The sequence below is a fragment of the Sarcophilus harrisii genome, chromosome 1 (genome assembly GCF_902635505.1).
Source record: "Sarcophilus harrisii chromosome 1, mSarHar1.11, whole genome shotgun sequence".
In the NCBI taxonomy this organism is placed as follows: domain Eukaryota; kingdom Metazoa; phylum Chordata; class Mammalia; order Dasyuromorphia; family Dasyuridae; genus Sarcophilus; species Sarcophilus harrisii.
Window position 1 is genome coordinate 556,448,878 of NC_045426.1, and position 22,706 is coordinate 556,471,583.

At 39.5% G+C, this 22,706-nt stretch overlaps 1 protein-coding gene across 8 annotated transcripts in view; it reads right to left on the reverse strand.

The window, feature by feature from the left end:
- Positions 1–450: 450 nt before the first annotated feature.
- Positions 451–22,706, reverse strand: part of RREB1 (ras responsive element binding protein 1) — a 141,667-nt gene continuing 119,411 nt past the window's right edge. For 7 of the 8 annotated variants that reach the window (XM_031946898.1, XM_031946896.1, XM_031946900.1 and 4 more), the window contains 3 exons: positions 16,604–16,768; positions 9,552–10,373; positions 451–7,806 (listed from right to left, as the gene is read on the reverse strand). In XM_031946898.1, the coding sequence (XP_031802758.1) occupies positions 7,328–7,806; positions 9,552–10,373; positions 16,604–16,768 (1,466 nt within the window). In that variant the 3' untranslated portion in view covers positions 451–7,327. The remainder of the gene's footprint in view (positions 7,807–9,551; positions 10,374–16,603; positions 16,769–22,706) is intronic. The other variant, XM_031946901.1, reaches the window with a different exon arrangement.

Consider the following 22,706-nt stretch of genomic DNA (forward strand, 5'->3'; position numbering starts at 1 on the left):
TGGAAGCCCTTCCCCCTCCCGGTTACTATTTCCTATTTATCCTGAACATTATCGGTTGTTGTCCATCCCCGGGAGACACCCCCCCCCCTTTATTTTGAGCCCGTCTTTTGCCCCTTTTTGTACTCCCAGCACTTTGCATGGTGTCTGGCACATGGTGGGTGCTCAGTGATGTTAGAGACTGATGGACCCCTTCCATCTTCATCTCCCTGGCTGAGTCCCTCTCATTCCTCAGGAGCCACCTTGCCTGTGACTCAGCTACACATCAGGAACTCCAGGGAAGAAAGCAGACACCTCGAGCACTATGAGGGATGTAATTTATGAGCAATTCCAAAGTCAGACCTGTAGTTCAAAGAATCCAAGCCAGCAGTGGGAGAACCACCATGGAGTTCCAGAAGCAAATCTCTGGGACCCAACAAAATTCCTGGAGCAAGAACGAAGTGGAGCACACTTTCAATCAACCAACAAGCATTTATTAAGGGCTATTATGTGTCAGGCACCGGAGATACAAAGGCATGAGTGAGTGTCCTGGGCTTCAAGATTACTTTGTGTCTGGGGAGACAGCACGTACATATGAATCACACATAAAATATAAATACTAGGTAGTCTTTGAGGGTGGGAAAGACCTCACATTGAAGGTGGTACTTAAGCAGTTTTTAAACAATATTCTGAGACCAAGGGAAGGGAGAATGCATATTGGGTATGGGGATAGAAAGTGTAAAGGCACAAAGAAGTGTAAGAGATAGTCCTCTGGATTAATTTGGGAGTGCAAGGAGAGAAACAAAAGGTTACAAAGTGGTCTAGGAATTTGAAAAATCACACAAAGGGTTTATATTTGATTTAAAGGCACTGGAGTTTAAGAAAAGACACGGCGACTTTAGGAATACCTTTATCGGCTGTGAGGATGGATCAGAGGGGCCAGGTAATTGGTGCCAAAACCAGGGCAGTGATTGAGAGGAGAAAAGGGGAGGATTCAGAGATGAAGAGGAAAACACAACTGGGGATGCAGCTGGTGAAGTACAGTGCATGGGATATGGCTGATGACCTAGGAGAGGAGAGGGAGGAGTAATTAGGCAAGAAGGGAACCGGAGAGAATGATGTTCTGAGGTCAAGAGACGGCGGTCAGCCTCCAGCACTTAGGTCTGGATGCATCAGAGCTGTGCAAAGATGTCTTAAATAAAAGATCTTTAGTAACTCTTAAGGAATAGTTGTGATACCCTAATGGGACCAAAAGCAAGAATACAGGACTGCAGTAGAGGAAAGAAACATGGATAACCTGCATCTGCCTCTGAAAGGAAGGAGAAATACTGGACAAGGACTAGAAGAAAAGTAGGGTGGTGATGAGTGTTGTCTAAGCCAAGCAAGCCAACCAATGTGTCAAAAGCTGAGGATTCAAGCACAAGGAATAAAGGGATCTTTATATTAGACATATTCTAATGGGGGACAAAGGCACTGACATAAAAAGATACAGCTTAGTTAATACAAAAGATACAAAATTGTTAAACCCAGAATTTGGGAAAGAAGGCGCTAGCAGCTGGGGACTCAGTATTCGTTTAGTCAACAATACTTGATTGGTGTTTCAGAACATAAGGCCATCTAAGAGGCAGGCAGGGATTCAGAGTTAGGGAAGGGTTGCATCTCACCCACAAAAGAAATGGAGGAACTGGGAGAAGACCAATTTGAGTGATCACTGAGCAAGGGAAGTCAAGTCTAATGAATCTAGAAAATTAGGTTTAGGATCAGGATGTGTAGGGCTTTACAAATGAGGGAAAGGCTGTAACTGCGTGTGGATGGGAAGGGTTAAATTAGAAACAGCAAGATTACAACATGAGATTGAGGAATCTAGGGAAATGCTGAGAGACCAGAAGGAGAGCAGTGCCTTTGACAAAAAGGAGTCTTCAAAGGAAGGATTTAGGGGCAAAAGAAAACCGAGTTCTGTTTTGGAAATATTTAGCATGCTTGTTAGGCACTTCAGATTGGTTGGGCTAGAAACATATAATGCTAAATGTTTCCAAAACAGAACTCAAGGGGGAGGCTAGGACTGGACACATAAATCTGGTTAGTCAAATTAAATGTAGAGATGACAAACTTTGAGAATTGATGGGGTTATCGAGAATGAAATAGCACAGGGAAAAGGGCCTAAAGCAAAATCCTGAGGTACGTCCACTTGGAGAGTCTAACATAGATAAGCTAACAAGGAAGAAATGTCCTAGGACAGGGAAACTAGGATAATCATGAAAACTCAGATTAATTAGAAGTTGGTGAGAAAGCACATCAGATTTGGCAATTAAAAAACCACTGGTAACTTTGGAGAGCAGTTTCAGTTGATTGATGAGGTTGAAAGTAAATAGCAAAGGAGCAAAGTGGGAGCCGTTAAGTATGGCTTGTTTTAGGATTTTGATAAAGGACAAATATTGAATAGTAGTTTTAAGGGCTGATAGGGATGGAGACTTGGGTGTGTTTGAAGATTGTGGTAGGAAAATAGTTGATAGGAAGCATTCAAGTTTCATTAAGGAGATGATTGAGGATACAGTCTGTGGGAGGAAAATAGTCAATAGGAAGCATTCAAGTTTCATTAAGGAGATGATTGAGCATACAGTCTGCTGGATGAGGGGATGGGATCAAAGAATCAACTTCAAGAACTAAGAGAAATGAAGGGTGGGAGATGTGATGGGATTTTGAGATGAACAAAACAAGACCCCACAGAAAATGGATGGGGAGGATTTTGACAATGTTTGTAGCCTGAAGCAATCAAGAACAAGACACTGAAGGATGGAAGAGGGTAAATGACTGTAGGGAAGTGTACTGGAAAGACTGGGATGAAGGATACCTGTAGAGGGGCTGGTCTTGCCAAAAAGGACTAATTTCATTGTTGTTGTCCGCTAATGTAGAGGAGGAAATAGTGGAAGGAGAAAAATTAACTTTATAGTTAACGTTTCCTTTCTCAATAAAGTATGAGGTATGAGAGGTAAAGAGTAGCCTCTGTAGAGTGAAACAAAGAGAATTCCTTAGGGAGAAGTAAAACCATCTTGGCAAGATGAGATCAGACATTGTATTTATTTGTAGTGCAATTTGCCATTTTATGATCTCATTCAGACCAGTTCCACCTAGCAGAATGAGTAGCACCAGGTGGATGAGGTTAATTCAAGGACCAACAAAGGATTGGAAAATAGAGAATGATAAGAAGTTCAGATGATCACTTATAGAACAAGACTAGAGATCATGGACGTTGTCCTGCAAGTTTGATTAGCAAAGAGATAAGCACAATATCATTTGGACCATACTTTTCCTTGCTACATCTTACAAGAGGTTGATAGGCAGACCCAGGCAAGTGAACTATAGTGAATCTAGGTTATTATTGAGATGGTAGCATCTCATCCTGAAAGTACTATTAGAAATCTGAATCGATTGTACAGGTTGTGTCTGTGAGAAAGAAGGGAGAGGAGAAGTCACCACCATTGAATTAAGTCTATGGATTTAGGTTTAAGGATTTTTATTTTCTGTTGAGTAAAATAAAACCTTAATAATTTAGTTCAGCTGGGAGACTTTGACCTTTCTGAAAAGATAAACAACCAAACTTTGATGTTGGGACAAACAATTGATGGGAATGAATAAGGGGGCCTGTGTGACTACATAAAAAGCTTCTATTATTGAATAAAGCTTCCATTCTGGGACACAGAATTATTTCTTATTGCAACGTTATTTTCTTGATACCTCTAAGTTTTTTTGGGGTAAAGATTGTGGCCAATTTCATTCCCCATGTCACCAGGGTTAAGGGTTTCATTTCTCTGTTCCAACTATTACAACAACATACAATACCAAAGAGAAGTTTTAAGGGCTCAATCCTCTTCTAGGAGCACATCTCCAATGTGCAAAAGCCAAACATTCTTACTTAAGACACTACTAACTTGGATGGAGCAACTTCTGTGTTCCAAGTTAAGAACAGGACCTTACAGGTGAGAAATCATGGGTAATAGACATCTCAGTCTCTCCACAATGCCCATTTTCAGTTCTCTGCTGAAGATTAAGGCTTAGAACTTTAATAAAAGAGAAGATGGCCTAATTATGGCAAACTTTCAAGAAGAGTCTCATGAATCTGTTAACCTGTGATTTTTAAATATAACATTTTATTGCTTAGATGGTTCAATACAGAACAGCTTTACTTTCATTCTGAATTTGGAAGTACTGTACAACTAAGTAAAAAGAGGAATAAAAAGTACCAAAACAAAACTTGTGATTCTCTGTTCATGTGGCATAGACCAGTTTTGTACACAACTTGTAGCAGCAGTTTTAAGTTCCCTTTAGAAAAATATGAATTCTACACATTTATTATTGTTTCCTGTTTAATGCATGGGCTGAAGTCACTAAGATTAACTTCCTTCTTGAAGAAAGGGAGGGAAAGAGGTACAGACAAACAAGGGTCAAAGAGTATGATGAATCTTTCTGAAACTGGCATTCGACTGTCATGTAGCTCCCCAAAGCTATTAAAAAAAAATAGCCCCACAGAATTTTCTTTGCTTTGCTTCACAGTCAAGTGTTTAATGTAGTGATTGAATTATCTCAGCATTAAGTCCATTAATCAAAAAACAAAACAAAACAAAACAAAAAAAACTTGCACCTCAGACACAAAAAAATTTCAGAAGATCCATTTTTTTTTTGTAAAAGCCCTGAGAGAGGAAAAAAAAAAAAAAAAGAATCAAACAAAATATGTATAGAGACAAATTAGCTGAACATGCAAACTAAGTCTAAGATTCACCCATAGTTTAAACACATTATAAACTTCACAGTTTAATATTGGGGGTCGGAAGGGGGAAAGGGAGGGAGACCAACAAACAGCAACAAATCTTCAAATTCAACTAATAAAAATGTCCAAAAAAAAAAAAAAAAAAATGTGGCAAGACTTTATCATCTATTCGGATATAAAGACTAAGTAAAGCTTTAGCTCAATAGTGATTATTGCTAGCTGTCGTCCCGGCGGCACTGCTGGGAGCTGATATCTGCTACATCTCACTGCAGCTCAGAGATTAGTGATGGCTTTCCCCCCACAATATTGCGCAGTTTAGTGTGGAGAGTCGCAAAAGAAACAAGCTGAAGGAAAAAAAAAGGCCCACGAGAAACCTCAAACAGTTAACATCAACAACAATTAAAGTAAAATGAAGGGAGCATGTGTGAATTGGGTTTGCATTCTGTAGGTCACAGCCTATTTAAGTCAGAAAGGGAATCACTGGTTCTGATTTTTCTCTGGAGTAAAAACCTTGTTTTTAAACTTGTTTCAGACATTCCAAATACATTTAAAAAAAAAAAAATCACATCAACCTTTTTTCTTTTCATATCACTTTTCATTATGTCAAAAACATTTGTTTTCCTTTTTGAAATCTAGGCAGTTGAATTTCTACCTCCAGGAATTGATGAAGAATTAAGAGGAGAAAAATTTAAAAATTAAAATTAGAAAAAAAAAAAAAAGATGCATACGTATGTGTCTTTATATATACAAACATAGAGAAAGAGGGAAGGTGGTTTAAGGCCAAAAAGAGGAAGAAATCTTAGAAAGGAAATGAAGAAGAGGTGGGAAGGAGCTGCAGCTGTAGTTGCAGTAGGAGAGGGGGAAAAGGGGGGTTCAAGTGGAGGAACGGCACAGGGCATCCCTGGCAATACTATTGGCTCTATGTCCTAGAGGTCACGGCTGAAGGACAAAAAAGGATGCCGAGCACGAGCTCAGCTACAGTAGGATACATTTTTTTTTCTACCCCTCACTGTTGGTGACTTGCAGTGAATTCCACTGCCTAGATGGGATGCCTCTTAAAGAAAATTTTTCTTCTCTGCATCTAGGGGTTCAGATTCTTGAGAGGGAATCAGAAATGACATGTTCATCTTCAAGCACCAGCCCAAACTGCACTTGGAATTTTATTACCAGTAGTAGTATTTCCTTGCTTTGCAAACATAACAGTAGCAAAAGTGGGTTAAGGCTTGCATTTCATTGAGCTGGAAGACTGAATACCTTTACTTGTGAGTAACAGATTTCATTACTGCCTTTCTTTCCATGAAGAAAAAAAAAAATCTTTGCAGTGCTTTCCTGATGCACGTGGAGGTCCCTCTCATCCCATTAGCTCTACCACCTCCCCAGAGGAGTGCATTTATTCACACACATGCACATATTCCAAAGAGCATGCGCTCGCTCTCGCTCTCGCTCTCACTCTCTCATTCACTGCTGAGATGTTCCTCTGTACATTACTGGTTGGCCTCCACTTTATTTCTCCAGTCACTAAGGAAGGAAGGATTCATTTAGGTTCAGTAGAAGAACTGCAACGTGAGGGCTATGAACTAGTGAAAGCTGTAATCAAACATTTACACAGGGATCCAAAGCTGCATCATAGATCTCCGCGGACAAATATTGCCCATTGGTTTCTGCTGACTGCAGAGACTAGCAACTGATGAATTTTAAAATAATAATAATAATAATAATAACAATAATAATAATAATACATATATTGAAGCAAAAAAAAAAAAAATCAAACATATGACAGCTGTGCATAATTTCCATAGGTTAAGTTGCTAAGGTAACTCTTTCTCTGTATGCTCAGTCCAGAAAAAAATGTCTTAAAACATTGAACAATAACACCATTTCTAATGCCGAAAAGAGTGGAAAACAAGTATGAGGTTGAAGCTAGCATCTTTCCTGGTTTTGGCTTGAACCAATTTTGAATACCTTCATCAACCACTTGTCTTAATACCTGGAACCAGATTAGAGCTCCATCATGTAGTAAGTACAAAAATGTCTCTGAGAAATTACTATTCTCATCCAAATTTTCCTCTGGTACATGAAATTCACATCATTTTCTTCCAGTTATTAGCTGTGGTATCCAAGGGCATTGGTTCCTTTTACCCCATTTCCGGCTCACAAAACAAAACACGGCAACTACCAAAGTTCCACTCGAACAGGCTCACGCACACCAATACAAAAAGGTAACATTAATGCTTAAATGAAAAAGGTCCTCTCCAAATAATTCATTAAAATATTTTTTTTTAAAAAATCATTTTTTGGGGAAAAAAAAAAAGGTCAATGACACCAAAAGATTTAATAAAGTAGTAAGGCACTCAGAATCAGTATATCCTGTAGTCTCTTGCATCATTATACTGAAAGAGTTATGGCACTGGAGTCAGGCGGCCATACTTCTTTTCTTCCTTTCCCTCTCTCCCTTTTTCTCTCTCACTCCCCGACAACTGGAGTCACTGAGGAAATCCAGTGTGCTACAGATCTGGGGTACTTTTGCTCTGCTGGCTTTAATCAGTGTGCTGGGGACAGATGGGTGACAGGGTCCCGTGCCCCAAGTCATTCCATTCCCACCAGCTGGGGCGTGCTATCTGAAGAGGCAAGGAGGTGGTTCGCAGGAGGCCTCTTGCTGTGAATGTCCAACAGATCCTGAATGAAGCCCTCCGGGCCCTCGGGATCTGCGCTACCCTGAGACTCGGGCTCCTTTGGGCCGGCCCCCGTGGCGGGCTTTGGGGCACCTTTCTCCTCCTGCCGCCCCGAATCCTTGGCTGCACTGGCCAGGCTCTCTCTCCGGCTTCGAGTAATAGCTGAATGACTGTTGAGATTTGGAGTGGAGTCTCCCTCATTTTCCGAGAGTGGATTGTTGCCACTGTGGATGGACTCGTTTTCACTGTCGTCCTCCCCTCGATCTTCCTTGTCACTTTCTTTCCCATGGTGCCTTGTGTTTTTTACTTTCTGATGGATACGCTGATGACGAACCAGGCTGTGCTTTAAGGTGAAGGTCCGCTCACAGGTCTGACATTTATATGGTCTTTCCCCTGCAGTAACAGGAGAAAAGAAATTAATGTTCGCACACATCAGACTCACTCTAAAAATAACAATCTCACTGTTTTACATAATCAGTGTAAAAGACTGGATATCCAAACTGATTAGAAAAAGATATTATTATTATGAGAATAAAAACTGATTTAAACTTGGGAGAGATTCCCCCTTGCCTTGCCTTAGGTGGGGAGATGTAGTTAACAGGAAGGAATGGGGAGAGGTCCATCACTTTGAACTTCCCAATCCCACTTCTTATTGATGCAGGCCAAACCCACAATCTTCACTTAAGCTTCTTGATTAATGTCCCATTGATAATAAATACGGAATGTCTCCATACCCATCTTCTCCCCAGGGCAGGGACGATTGTTAAAGGCTCAAGAAGAATGCACAGAAATTAAAGTTAACATTTAATAAAGAAGCTACTTCCTGGGAAACATTCTATGGGTTCGTAATGGAACAGCTGCATTCTTTAGCCCCTACTGAGCAGCTGAGGACACCACCTGCTCAGAAACCTAAGAATATCTCCTCTGAAGAGGTTCACATTCCACAGTCCTTAAAAACCCCTCATGTACAAGTAGTAACACTGGGGTTTTTAGTTCACCATGCGTGAACTTAATGTGAATGTGTGCGGAAGAAAGGGAGAAAAATAGCAACATGCAGCAAAAATGATCTTGCCTAATTCCAGGACACTGAATCTCACATCTTTGTTGCTTAACATAAGCATCAAGGACTAATTCTACTTGTCCAAAGAATTAACTTAGAGGATCTGACTATGATTTATTTGAGGATTTTGGGAGAATCTCTAGAGAAGAGAGCCAAGAGAAGTGAGGGCACAAACTTGTACAAGCACCCCAATAAGAGAGAGATTGTACATTCTGCTGCAGACTTCCTGAAAACCTTGTTGGGTACAAACACAACAGTACATCAGACCACATCCACCACTTCCACAAATCAATAAGGCAAAGGGCCTAGATGCCCACATGAACAGGGCAGAAACTTCCCAGGAAACCTCCCCAGCTCTTTACAAGGGATGAATGATACTGTCCTATTAAGACGATTGCTTGGGAATATGCAGAAGGGGAAGGCATTCACTCTCCACACACACACGTCCAATTCTGCACCGGACGCCACTCTGGCTTTGGGAGTGGGAAGAACACCAAATTAGCTAACAATGCTCCTGAAAAATAGTCATGATAAGCTGGCATTTAAATACTGTGCTTTGTCACTGACAAATCACTTTCACATACACAATTTCATTTGATCCTCTAAACAATCCCTATTACATAAAGGCATTATCCCCATGTTACACTGGGGTCAGAGAGATGACACGATTAAGCCAAGGCCAGACAACACAGTGGTCAGGAGAAGTGGGATTTCAACATGTAAAAACTCCTAACCTGAAAATCTTTTTGCTATAGAGAATATGGATTCTGATCAGAGTCCCTGCATGATCACAAACTCATTTCCCTCTCAAGAAGCTGAAGCAGCAATTAGAACTCGAAGTGCCGTGTGCAGCACACGAGGGCTACTAAGCAGCACACCCCTGTGGGGCCCAGACGGCCTCCTGCTGGGGGGTCTGCACTGATTCCGAATCGGGGGCCGCAGGAGCCCCGTTTCAGCAGCCTGAGCTGGAGCGCTCAGGGCACAACTTCTAGGTCCTTCCCAAAGAGGGAACCGGTCCTGAGTGCCCTGGCCAAGGTGGGCAGTGGGAAGGGCCCCTGGTGGCTGCCCTCAGTCTCACCTGTATGGGAGCGCATGTGTCTCGTCAGGTCCTGCAGGGACCAGAACCTCTTATTACACACCGTGCAGACCTTCTTCCTCTTGTCGGCCTTGGGGAGGACACCCTTCGTCCCGTTGGTCTTTGGCTTCTTGTCGTCGTCGCTCTTCTCGGACTTCCTCTCCGACGATGCCCCCTCTCCCTCGGAGACGCTCTCGCTCTCTTCGTTCTCCCGCCCCCCCGCTGGGGAGTCTGCGGCCTTCGGGTCCCCGGGGCTCTCCTCCTGGGCCAGGGCCGGCTCTGCAGTGCAGACGTGCTCCTCGGCCTCCCCGCTCTTGCCCTCCTCCTCGCCAGACTTTTCGTCCCTCGGCTCCTCGTGTGTGTGGGCTTTCTTGTGGCGCGTCAGCGTTCCGGCAAACTTGAAGCTCTTCCCACAGACGTGGCAGGTGTGCTTCCTCTCCAGCTCCGAGCAGCTCACGGGCCCTGGCGGCGCAGGGCTGCTCTCAGCCAGCTTGAAGTCCATCAGCTTGCTGGCCAGGTTGAGGTCCAGACTCTTGTTGCTGACCGAGTCTTCCTCCAAGCCTTCTGCATCCTCCTGCCTTTCTTCGGTGCCCTCTTCCTCCTCCTCCTCCTCGTCCTCCTCCTCTGGATCCTCTCCTCCCCCCTCTTCCTTCCCCGTGGGTGAGGGCATTTTCTCCTTCACCTCTTCGGCGGGACGTTCTTGGGTGTCCTGGCTGGGATCGGGGGTGCCCTCAGATGCCTGCTGCTGCTGCTGCTCTTTTTCCCTTGAGGTGAGGTCGAGCACTTCATTGCCCACAGCCGGGATCTCTGGGTCCGACTGGCTATCTGTATGGGAAAATACAGAAGGGAAGAGTTTCAGTGACACCGTGTGAGCGCCCAGGCGCCTCTGCCAGGGTCCTGGGGACCACCCCCTCACATCTACCGACCAACCCCCAGCCTCAGGACAGCTATGCTCCTGCCTGGGCCCCAGCCGCCTCTGGTGATCCGTGGCGGGCCGACGCGGGAGGTTCTTCCAGGCCAGGGAAGCTTCACGCTCAGGGTTAGTCTGACAAGGAAGCCGGGTTAGTCAGAACCTCTACCCAAATGGCCCTGTCGCCTCTGGGCTTCAACTCCCGGCCTGCACAACTCCCAGGACTGCCTGGCACAGGAAGCCCGGCTCTTGGAGGGGGAAAGACAAGGAAGGTGTGAGCAACTCAATGAGGACAAAGAGAGTGGATCTGTAAGAAAGGAGAGCTTTGTGCATTCAGGACAGTCGCAGCTCGGGGTTACTTAGTAATGGTGAAGTTTAAAGTTGCTTAACTAAGCATCCGGATGACTCCAGCATGCATGCACAAACACACACACACATCCTCTTCTCCCATCCTCCCAAAGGCTCAAATACACACTTGCATAAGATAGTACAGAAATGAACCCCAAGCACATGGTCTGAAAGTAGTAAGTTAATAGTCTACATGGCACCCTGCACGACAAAAATGCCCTGGGAAAATATTTCCTGAGCAAAAGGCGACACAGCTCCTTTGAAGAGTATTTCATATTTTTAAGTGATGTGTGATATATGTCACACAAAAATGAAAATCAAAACTACTAAGAAGTATTGTAAAAATAGGCTGCGATGACCATTTTGTCATAGGAAAGGGGGAAAAAACTTGGCTTGAGTAAGTTTTTTGAGTAAGAGTAAGCACAGATTGCTGGAAGATCAGTCTGGTGAAGCACATGGAAGATTAAGGATTCTGAAAAATTTGTGAGGGCAGAGAATTGGTGGTCGTGGTTGCCCATCATGCCTGTGTGTTTTTGGATCTATTTCTAATCAGATACACAACAGGAATTGCACAGTAACAGATGGCACCATATGTGTAAATGGCTTCAGTAACATTTTACTTTGGGGAAGCTAGGTGAGGCAGTGGGTCAGGAGTCAGAAAGAACTTCCAACACTTACTATCTATGTGCCTCTAGGCAAACCCTTTAACCTGTTTACCTTCTAGGGGACAAATATGGCAATATATGTAAAGTGTTTAGCACAATGCCTGGCATCTAACAAGTGCCACACAAATGCTAACTACTACCACCGCTACTGTTATTGCTTCCAAGAGGTAATAAGTAACAGGAAAGAAACACCATCACCTACCACAGTTAATATGTGCTTTTATTATCAAATATATTCATTCCAACATCTATAATCAAAAGCAAAACCATGGAAAACACTGTACTTAATATAGAAAGATTTGCTATTTATCTAAATTGCTAATGGTTCACTTAAAGCACTGTCAGATCTTACAAATTGCTGAGATAAAGGTTTAGACAAATTCTCTCCAGTCAAATAAAAATAAGCGTATAGGCCTATTAAAATTCTAAAAATCTTAAGTTTTTCCTTTGTCAAGAATAGGGTTTAAACAGTTTTAAATATTATTATAATGTGAAAACAATCAAAATGCTAGAAACTATAATTACATATTTTGATTCTAAATTGTTTTCTTCTTCAAAGCTCTTTGCAGCTGAGTAAGACAAATCCCAAGGAATTATCACAGGATTGGCCAATTATGTTTTATAATTGAGACTTTTTACATGGGTAGATTATGAAAGGATCCTGTAAAAATTACAATTAAAACTCACTGCTAGTATTCTTTTCAAATTTCCTGTCTTGTATTGCTTGTCACCCAGTCTGTGGATATGAGAATGAAAAATTTGTAAACCATTCCTTCCTTGTATTCCAGTGATTTTCATGTAAGGAAAATTATTCATTCTACAAATAGGTATTAAGGACTTTTTATGTCCAAGGCACTAAATGTGCTTAGCATTAGAATTCAGGTAAGCTTGAAATCAGATGGACTTCCAAGATCCTCCTTAGGAAACCAAGATACAGCTTTCTGAAAATTTTATCTACATTAAATATGACTGGCTTTATATTTTATCCTCCTCTTCTTTGTCTAGGCTTTATGGGAATCTCCACTGGGGGAAAGGGGGCGGATTCTGAATGCCTTCTATTGGGAATGTATTGGTACATGTATATTTTGAGAATGATTTTTTTAAAAAGAAGAATTATCAGGTGGCGCAGTGGAAAGAGCACCAGCCTTGAAGTCAGGAAGACCTGAGTTCAAATCTAGCCTCAGATTTTGAACACTTAACACTTCCTAGCTGTGTGACCCTGAGCAAGTCACTTAACCCCAATTGCTTCAGTAAAAAACAAACAAACAAACCAAAGAATTATCATTTTAATATATGAATACCCTGGACCTGAAGTCAGTATTTGAATTTGTGCACAATAATCAATGTGAGTCATATTAATTGATCAAAGATGTTTTCCTATATTTAAAACATACCAAGAAAGCGAGTATTTTAAATTTTTAAATTCAAGATTCTCTTCTCCCCTCCCCACTTAATTTTTCTCTCTGCTCAACAAAAAAATGTTTACCTTTTCTATAAGTTACAAGATTGTGACTTTGTACATGTAATTTTTAAGTTCAGTTTATTTTTCTTCTATCGCTTAAAATGTGTCTAGTCTCTCATTCCCTAGGTTCTTCATTGTCACTGATGCTTTTTTAAAGATGCAAATTATTTAAATAACATCATCACTTCCTCTCCTAGCTCCCTCCCCAATTTTTTTTTTGAGGGAGGAAGGGGAAATCTTTTTGATTTAGAATCAATCAATTACTCTGGGTAATTTTCTCATTTGTGCCAATTTTTTCTTCATGGATAATTGAAATTTCCTCTAAATATGTTAGTATTAGGTAGAAATATTTTATAGCACTAATGCTCTTATGGTCATTTGGTGAGTCTAAGCAACTAAAATTATTTTTCTGATCACATCTAACCCCTCCTATCCCCAAGTATCTAGCCTTCTCCTATATTTTAGACATCAAATTCTGCCACAATGCCTCACTTAAGATCACAAAGTCAGTTAAATCAATATGTTTTATCTTATTTATTTATTTTTGCTGATGGAATTGGGGTAAAGTGACTTCCCTAGGGTCACATAGCTAGGAAGTGTTAAGTGTCTGAGGCCAGATTTGAACTCGGGTCCTCCTGACTTCAGGGCTGGTGCTCTATCCACTGCCCCAGTCAATATATTCCATAATTTCACCTAGTTGTTATCTTTCTTCTTAAACTATAAGTTTCTTGAGGGCAGGGTCTTAATCTTTTTAGCCCAACCCTTAGTACAAGACTATGGTATATTATATGCATATTATATTGGGTTGAAAAATTGCTTTAAAACATTAGATGTAAATTACCAGTCATCTCTTAATAATATTAAATCCATTTAAAATTCATTTTAAAAATCAGCTAGCAACTCATCTGAAGATAAAGCTGTAGTTTTTTTATAATGTGAAACACACGAGGCTTTTGGAGTTATTTAAACTTCTTTCTAAATTTCTGCTGCTTACTGTAATGTTATTCACTTAACACCAGGATAATCTACAACCTGTATATAATGTTCTCAGTCAATGAAACTGATAGTAATAAAGTTCTTGTGTGTCTGTATTTCACCAAATTCATTCAAGTTAAAAAAAAAAAAATCCTTTCCTCCTCCCCCTTCCCCCCCCAATGTGAGAATGCTAAGCTTACTTCAGGGAAACAGTAAGGGCAATCATTCTATAAGTGAGGGAAAACAAGCTTCTTGTTCACAGATCTAGGAATTTAAAAATATTGATTAGAAGGATCTTATCTGAATGTCATCATATTCTCTAACACAGACACAGACTGATACTGTCACCATGTAAGAGGAAGAGCACTAACTATTCTGAGTGAACTCAAATCCAATTTTCAGTTTAATTGATTTACGTCAATCATTTAAAGCTACTTTTTCGAAAGTTTTATTATTATTGCTTTTATGTCTACTTTTATAAAAGGGGAGATGGGAGGCAGAACATCTCATATTTGTCTTATATTACAGCAAGATTAAAACAATTATAAAATGTACATTTTGGAATTTAAAAAATCATCAATTTGATAACAAGGTTATTGCCTTAGAAATCCTTAAGTCATTTCTTCCTTAAAGTCCACAACTCCTTCTTAAAATAATCTTCTCAAAGTTCTGAGTTTAACTTGATAGGAATCCAGAAAAAGAATTTGCCTCTTCCATTGCATCACCTTGCTTTTAATATCCTGAATATTCTATTTCCCTGACCAGCCTTTCCTTCTCCTAACCTTAAATCTCAGTTACCTTTCTTACTATATAATTTATTACCATTATTAAAGCAGATACATACTTTCTCTTTATTGACTTCCCCATGACTATCTCAATTTCATGGTTTGAAAAGGGTGCTGTCAGATGAAAAGATAAACATGCTTTGGGTGGAAAAATTTAGAAATTTAAAAGTTGTATTATATCTAGCTTAAAAACCCATGGCTAATTAAACTTTAGATCATCTTTTTAAAGAATCATATTAGGCAGCCTACAAGTTGCTCCTAAATTACAAATTTAAAAGTGTTCTCACTGTACATCAAATTTTTAAAATAAGAAATACATTTTTAAAACCAAGGGCTGTCTTTACCATGCCATTATTTGGAACTAGTTTGCTGAGAGACTTCAGAGGATTCGTAAGCCATGAAATGTGGAATTAGCATTGTGGACAAAAGTCAACTATTAATAATGATCACTTGCAGTAGCTTCATGGTTTCCTGGAGGTTGAGGAGTAGAATAGGTCATGAGATTACTTTTTTTTTTTTTTTTTGGGGGGGGAGCACCTCACAAGGAATCAAAGAATGAGCAAAACCCCTGAATCTGCTTTTAATATACATAGTAAAAATGATAGAAAGATAGCTATCTTTCCAATATAAAGTGCCATTAAGCAAGAGTAAAAGGGGAATAAAAGATCAAAATGAAAATCAAAATATTTACAACATAATATGTATGAAAGTAAAAATAAGAAAAGGCATAGCATTATGCCCATATAACATTTAAATTAATTAGAAGGTCTAAATCTAAAAATTACTTTTACTTATACAGTAAATTTGCTAGGGCACTATAGGAACTATGCATACAGGGAGTCCAGCATTATACTTGCCTTTTCCTTAATTATTCATTCTTGCATTATATGCAAAGAAAAAGTCTTACTTCTGACCCAATCAACTCAGTAGCATCTCCCAAGAAAATAGAAGATGTGGTTGACTCAGAAATGGCTAATTCTTTCCTTCTCTTACCAACTGGTAAGACTAACAACAGTTTCTAAAAAGAACCAGCTTGCTGTACATCCTGTGGAAACTTCAGGGGAAGGTGAGAGCTCCCAGATCATCTCCTCCCCCAACCTCCAAGGCCAAACTTTAAGGATTTCATTGCTAAATTATTCTAAAGAGTTGCATCCAGTTCTTGCAATACTATTGTAACAAAATAACAGCCACACCACTTAGCAAATTTGTACCAGCTTTTGGAGGGAGTTGAGAAGAGAGGAGGACAGTCTCTGTGTGATGAACCAAGAATGAGAGCAAACACATAAGACTATGGGCAGAGCAAGCTAAAGGGGCAGAGATTGCAGCCACAGCCAGGGGTTGCTCAGGGAGGGACTGAAGGAACAAAGCACAGTCAGCATCAGATACCTGTTCAGGTAGAGCGGAGGAAAGGACATGCAAAGTGCTCTAAAGAAACTATACTTCTGTAATGAGTGCAGGGGGAAAAACGCACTCTCCCCTTTCCTGGCAGCTGTGGGTTCTGACTACAGGCAAGACCCTTCCAGTGCAAATTCCCCTTATGTGCCCTGTAAGCAGGGAGAGGGAGGCCCTGCAGACAAGCCTTTAGGCCAGAGTACAGCAGCTCTGTGGGTCAGAGGGAAAAGCCCCGGAGCCTTCACAGCTTTGTTGATTAGCTCCATCGATCTGGCAAGAGCTTTGGGAACAACCACAAGCAACTGGAAGAAGTGTTTCCAAAAGTGCAGGCCGCCCATCAGGCCTGTTGGGGAGGGTCCGGCCTTTCTGACCTGGCATCTTTCAGGGCCCCTGACCACCAGCCCCAGAGGAGCCCAGACTGGTTGGTGGCCACCTCTAAAAACCTTAACAAAAAGAACACGAGTGATCTTTTTTTTTCTTTCTTTCTTTCTTTATTCTGAATAACCTGAAAGAACTACCTGTGCTATCATGGGATCCAACATCACTTTCTTTTGACTGGGGGATAAGCCCGTTTCTTCTCAGGGAGCAGTTGGCAACTCCGTGCTTGCGCAATTGGTGCCGTTCACAGTTAGATTTGGTAGAAAAGAAGGCGTCGCATTTTTGACAAGGGTAGGGCTTCTGACCTGAAGCAGGAAAAAAGATAGATTTATCTGACTTCCTAATGAAAGGTAAGAGCTACTTTATTTTGCTGGGCAATATTGGTCATTGTCCCCCTCCTCCCCCCTCACTTTGCTCATAAAAACAAAACAACAAAACATCCATTGTCTCAAAACCAGAGTAAAACACGCTATTTATTCTTCATAATGTTGAATGAAATATTGCACAATTAAAAATTTTTAATTTTGTCCTTGCAGGCGGGGATTCCCCAGTGTAGAAACTAATTCACAGATGACAAATGCCTGATTTTGGGGTCACATGGTCGATGTGTGGAAGAGAGGAAGAAGGAACTGAAGCCAGTCCTGCTGGACTCCAAAAGTTCACCGACCCCCTAACTCCATACCAATACTATGCCAACTCACAGACAAAATACTTGGAAATTAGCATTTAACTATGGGAAGTTATCATTTAGCTAGTAAAACAACAGCATATTATTTCAAAAGACAAAGAATAAGTGCAATTATATAAGGAATTTTAAAATCAGAAAGAAAATGATTCTCTTTCCACAAGAAAAATGGACCATAAGATGTTTTTCTACAATTAGAGAATGAAGACATAGGAGAAAAGGGGAATGAACACTTAGGATAAGATATGAATGGCCCCTTTATAGGATTCTTTGGCCCCAGAGATGCCTTTGACAGCTAACTGAGAAGTGCAACCAGGAAGTAGTCAGCCACCTTGTTCCAAGCCCTTGACCCGCAGGCCCATTAAAAAGGGATTTCAAGAAGAGGTAAAGATAGGGAGCAAAGAAATACTGTCCTTCTAAGTGAATTAGGGGACTGATATCCCTATTTTCACTTTTCAAAATGTTAAGTATTAATATCTGCTGGATCTGGATTATGAGAGAATAACATTTATTCTATGAAGGTACTTGTTTCCAAAAGAATGGCTCCTAGGAGGGATGCCCCTTGCTTAATGGGGAAATTTCCTAGTAAATCCTACTACAATTCTAGTCCTCCTCCCTTTCTTACTCCATTTCCTGTTCTAAATCCCCAAACAGGATGATGAAAGATAGAGGTCATTCACACCAGTCATTTATGTCTTTTGGCTTAAAATGTTCAGGTCATCCTATCTTCTCTTATTTCAATTTTTTAAATACTGAAAATACAATCTTATCAAAATCCAAGTTACATTCCCTATGACATAACTGTCCATGTACTAATGGGGGGGGGGGGAGAGAAGGGAGAGAGGAGAGAAGGAAATAAAGAAAAGAACTAGAGTGGGAGAGCCAAGGTAGGCTTTTGGTTATGTGGCAGCGATTAGGCATTTCTACCAGCTTCTAAGGTCACAGCCCCCCAATCTGCCAAGAGAGAGAGGTTTCATATGACTATCTTTTAACAAACAGCTGCAGCCCCAAGGCCTTTGCTCGTGTAGCCTTAGTGCTGTTGAGGCCAATATACAACTCAAGCCTGAGGCACAAAGGTCTTATTGCATGACACAAAAAACCCAGGGGACTTTATCTTTACCCAGAGTTTTGGATTAAAAACAAGTAACTCTTTCCTTAGCAAGCAGAAACTCGGGATCTGCAGCATCTTCTGGAAATGCCCAGTTTGCACGGATCACAGATCATGGAGCCCCAAGCAAGAGGTCAGTCACCCAGGTAAGGGGCAGCTACAGCTGAAACTTCCCTCCCTCCCTCCCTCCCTCCCTCCCAATAGCCTAGTTAATGGTGAGGGGAGAGAAAGCTAGCACTACCTGATTTTTTATTCAAATCATGAAAAGTAAGACGTGCATAGCAGGAAACAAAAGAAAACCTACATGGAAACAAAGAAAAAATGGATAACTGAACACAATGGGCAATATTTATGATTATTGGATTTCTTGAAATGGAAATCTACAGTTGCCTATTTTGAATCCTCTCTTAATGTTCTGCTGTGCTTGTGGCATTTTATTTATTTTTATTTTTTAAATTTTCATTTTTTATTAAATTTTAAATTTTTATATTATTATTATTATTATAGCTTTTTATTTACAAGATATATGCATGGATAATTTTTCAACATTGACCCTTGCAAAACCTTCCGTTCCAACTTTCCCCTTCCTTCTTCCTCCCCCCCTCCCTTAGATGGCAGGTAGTCCCATACAGGTTAAATCCGATATATGTATTGTATTCAAGTTTTAAATAAATTGATTTTTTAAAAATCATAATCACTCTACTAGTTCTTCAATGAAGCCAGAATATTGCAATTTTTAAAAAAGTTTAGTAGGTTTTTTATGGAATGTTTGTGTAAACACTGTAATAATCTGCTGTCCATCTTCAAATAAATTTTTAGGTTTTCAGTTCTTGGTGATTGTCATGGGGGAAAGAATTATCAGTAACCAAGAACTCATTTTAATTTTTTTTAAAAAGAAGACAAGAAATGATGTAAAATAGAAAATGACATAACAAGGCTAAACAGAAAGATTAATAAGAACAATTGCTTTCATAAAAATACCTACCATCTTTCAGATTATATTTTCTATATTTTCCTCTTTTCAAGTTCTTTTCTTCCCCTCCCTTTCATTCCCCTGCCATTATAGGAAGAAGTTGTCAATGACTTGACAACATACCATTAAAAGAGACTTTTCCAAGTCCTCAAATGATACTTCTATATTTTAAAGCAAGTTAAAAATCTAAGATATAAAAAAAAAATCCAAGTTCAAAAGCAATAATAAATTTATAACAAACAATTTAACTGCATAAGTATTATTTTCAGAGGTAGTGTGGCCCAGCAGTTAAAAGGGCTTCCCAGTTTGACCTGTCATTTCATTTCACATATATCTCCTCATCTGTAAAATGGAATTGATATCTACAAAAACCATCTCAAAAAGCTAGTATGAGCTCAAGTAAAATAATATTCATTAAAATGCTTTGTAAACTTAGAAGCATTATATATAAATTATTTTATACATTAATTTTAAATTTTTAATCTTAATTTTTAAAAATCTTTTATTACTATTTGAACACTTCAAATTTGTTTGAAGAGGAAGAAAATGAACAGAAGAGTATTTTAGTAAACTTCCCTTCAAATTTCAGTTATTGGAATAAATATAAATTGGAGGTCCAAATGAGGTGGTTTTTTTTTTTAATTCAGTTCCCAAAAAAGCTGTGTTATCTTTGTATCTGTAATATGGGTTTCTCCCCAATATAAGATTAAAATAAATGAATGTTTGATTTTGATTGTCTCAGAAAAAGAAACTTGGCTAAGAAATACTTTGATGCCTGCTAGGAAGATAAGTTACCATCAAGACACAACTCTATGTTTCCCCACCTTTGGGTCATTGCTCCCAGAATTCCTAAGAATGCCTTCTTCACTTGTTCAATTCCTATCCTTCCAAGTTCAATGAGATGTCTACCATAGAGCCCTCTCCCTCAGGCCTTTCAGATCACTTCCTATATATCATTACAAATTATAATTATGCTTGTGTTTGAACCCTTTAGGGCAGAGGACTCAATCCCAGAGTCCAGCATTGTCCTCTGTGCCCAGGAAGCACTAAATGCACTTGAACAAATGTGAAAAAAATCTATGTCAAAAACGCTAACTTTCCCCACAAACTCCAACATTTCTGAAAAGAATGCTAAATATGAAAAATCCTATTTGTCCACAGGTGTTTTTTCCACAAACCCCAACCCTGATAAAGAACTAATAAGTTTCTCAAGATAAGCAGATAATCAAGTATTTCTTCCTGTGTATTTTTAAAAATAAAGATAATTTCATAACTAAAACTTGGCTTTAAAAAAAACTTTTTTAAAAAAGTTAAGCAGATTTAAATTAACTCATTTTTAAAACATAGTTTTTATACATTTTAGAAAATAATAAGACTATTATCATGCCCCTGCTAAGGGCAGGCAGAAATGGTCTTGGTTCTGAAAATGCTGATGACATGACCCTAAGCAAGCCTTTTAATGTTTTTAATGTTCTAGTCAACTCTCTTAATACTATCTAAGTTACAGAATAATTGATCTCTATGCAAAGGGAGCTTTCTCACAGGGAATTTTCTAACTTGATCGTAATACAGGTTAGAGTAAAAATGGGCATGTACATATGTGTGTATACACATACACATATAAAAAAAACACACACCCCTTACTTCAAAGCTAGCATAGGCATTGAGACATATATATCAGAGAGGTTCATCTTTAAATGTGGAAGGAATAGATATTCCCCCATCATGAAGATATGACATTCTAAATACATTGTCCTATAAAGCTAAGAGATTAAAATTGAGAGAAAAATGTCAAGTACTTTGCAAGTTATGGAAACAAATAATGTTAAAATATTATTGTAAAGACTGAGATGCAGTTTCTAAAGAATCTTAGATTCTAGTTTTTCTACATACTTACTATCTGTGTGATCTCAGGCAAATAACTTCCTAATCTCAGTTTCCTAATCTAGAAAATGAGGGCATTGGATTGGAAATTCCTTCCAGATTTATATTCTATGAGCATACTGCTGATCCTTTGGCTTGGTACTAAAATCAAGCTTATATTCTAGAATTATATCCAAATAAAAAAACCATCCTCAAAAAGGTGACTACTGTAACAAAACTGAATAAATACATGAGTACTTCAGGAAGGTTACAATTCTGGACAACATTTTGATGAGCATGTAATCTGTTGATGTTCATATAGAGTATGATACAAAGAGTATGATACATCTTGATGAGAGCAGCTCCTTTGGGGGACAAGGAAATTTGGTTGTCACCACTGTGATTACTCCCCTGACAAAATCAATTATATCATCAATGAAGCCTTGAGCATAAACAGCCATGAATGTTCCGTTTGCATTACAAGAAAAACTGTTAGGATGTCATGGACTAATCAAAACATTCCACCTCAAACAAACCTTTATTAAGTTTTCTATTTCAGTGATAAAACAACAACAAACAACAAGCAAACAAAAAACCACTCAAATAGAAATGGATCCCTGCAGGCCATAAACAATCTGATTCCAGCAAGGAGTCTGACATCTCAGACCCACAATGTACAAGTCACAAGGGAATCAACACTGAAATCACGAAATCCAGCTTATTCTTAAGAATAAGTTGTGAAGGGATGAGATGTGTATAAGTACAATACAAATGAGAATAAAAAAAAGATATGAAATACTGAAGAGGGAAGAATATTTTCCAGCAAGAGATGGAAGCGACATTAGGACAGACAGTAGAAAAGAAGCTCCTAAGGCTAAGTGTGAGGAAGAACAGACTTCCATGGATAGAGATAAGGAGAAAGTCAATCAGAGATCTGTAAAAAAGCATATACAACTGAGAGCTGGAAAATAGTGGAAAGGAAGAGTAGTATGAAATAAAGATGGAAGGGGTTTCCATAGAAGACCTGAGTACCAGAGAAAGGAATTTGTGTTTTTTCCTTTTAAACATAGGGAACCTGTGGGACCTTCTAATGAGGGTGGTCATAGCACGTTATACTTTAGTAGCTGTGTTAAGGAATGATTTGAAAGAAGACAGACAATAGACTACATAAATACCAAGAAAAGAAAATCACAAAATTATGTTTCCATGAATCTATGTCTCGGTTTTCTCATCTCTAAAATGAGAAGACTGGAATTTGACGGCTTCTACGTTCCCATCCAACTCTAAGTTGATGATCCTATGTCCTTTTTGTGTAATCACTAACTCATTTTAAGCCAAGGTGACATTTTGGCATCCAGAACTAAACAATCGAAACTAACCTTGATTCACGGGCAAGTAAGGACAGGTAACTTGCACCTGCAAAGACATAAGCAAAACTCCTGAAAGGAGATACTAGCTGCTGTAGTAACTCAGAATAACATCAGTTTACCTACAGAAGAATGGCCAAAGGTAAATTAACTTGTACAAGGATGATACAGAAGCTGCCCATCAGATGTAGTATTTGACTTTGACTCTGAGAGGGACAGAAATATGAAGAAGAACAAATGCCCACCT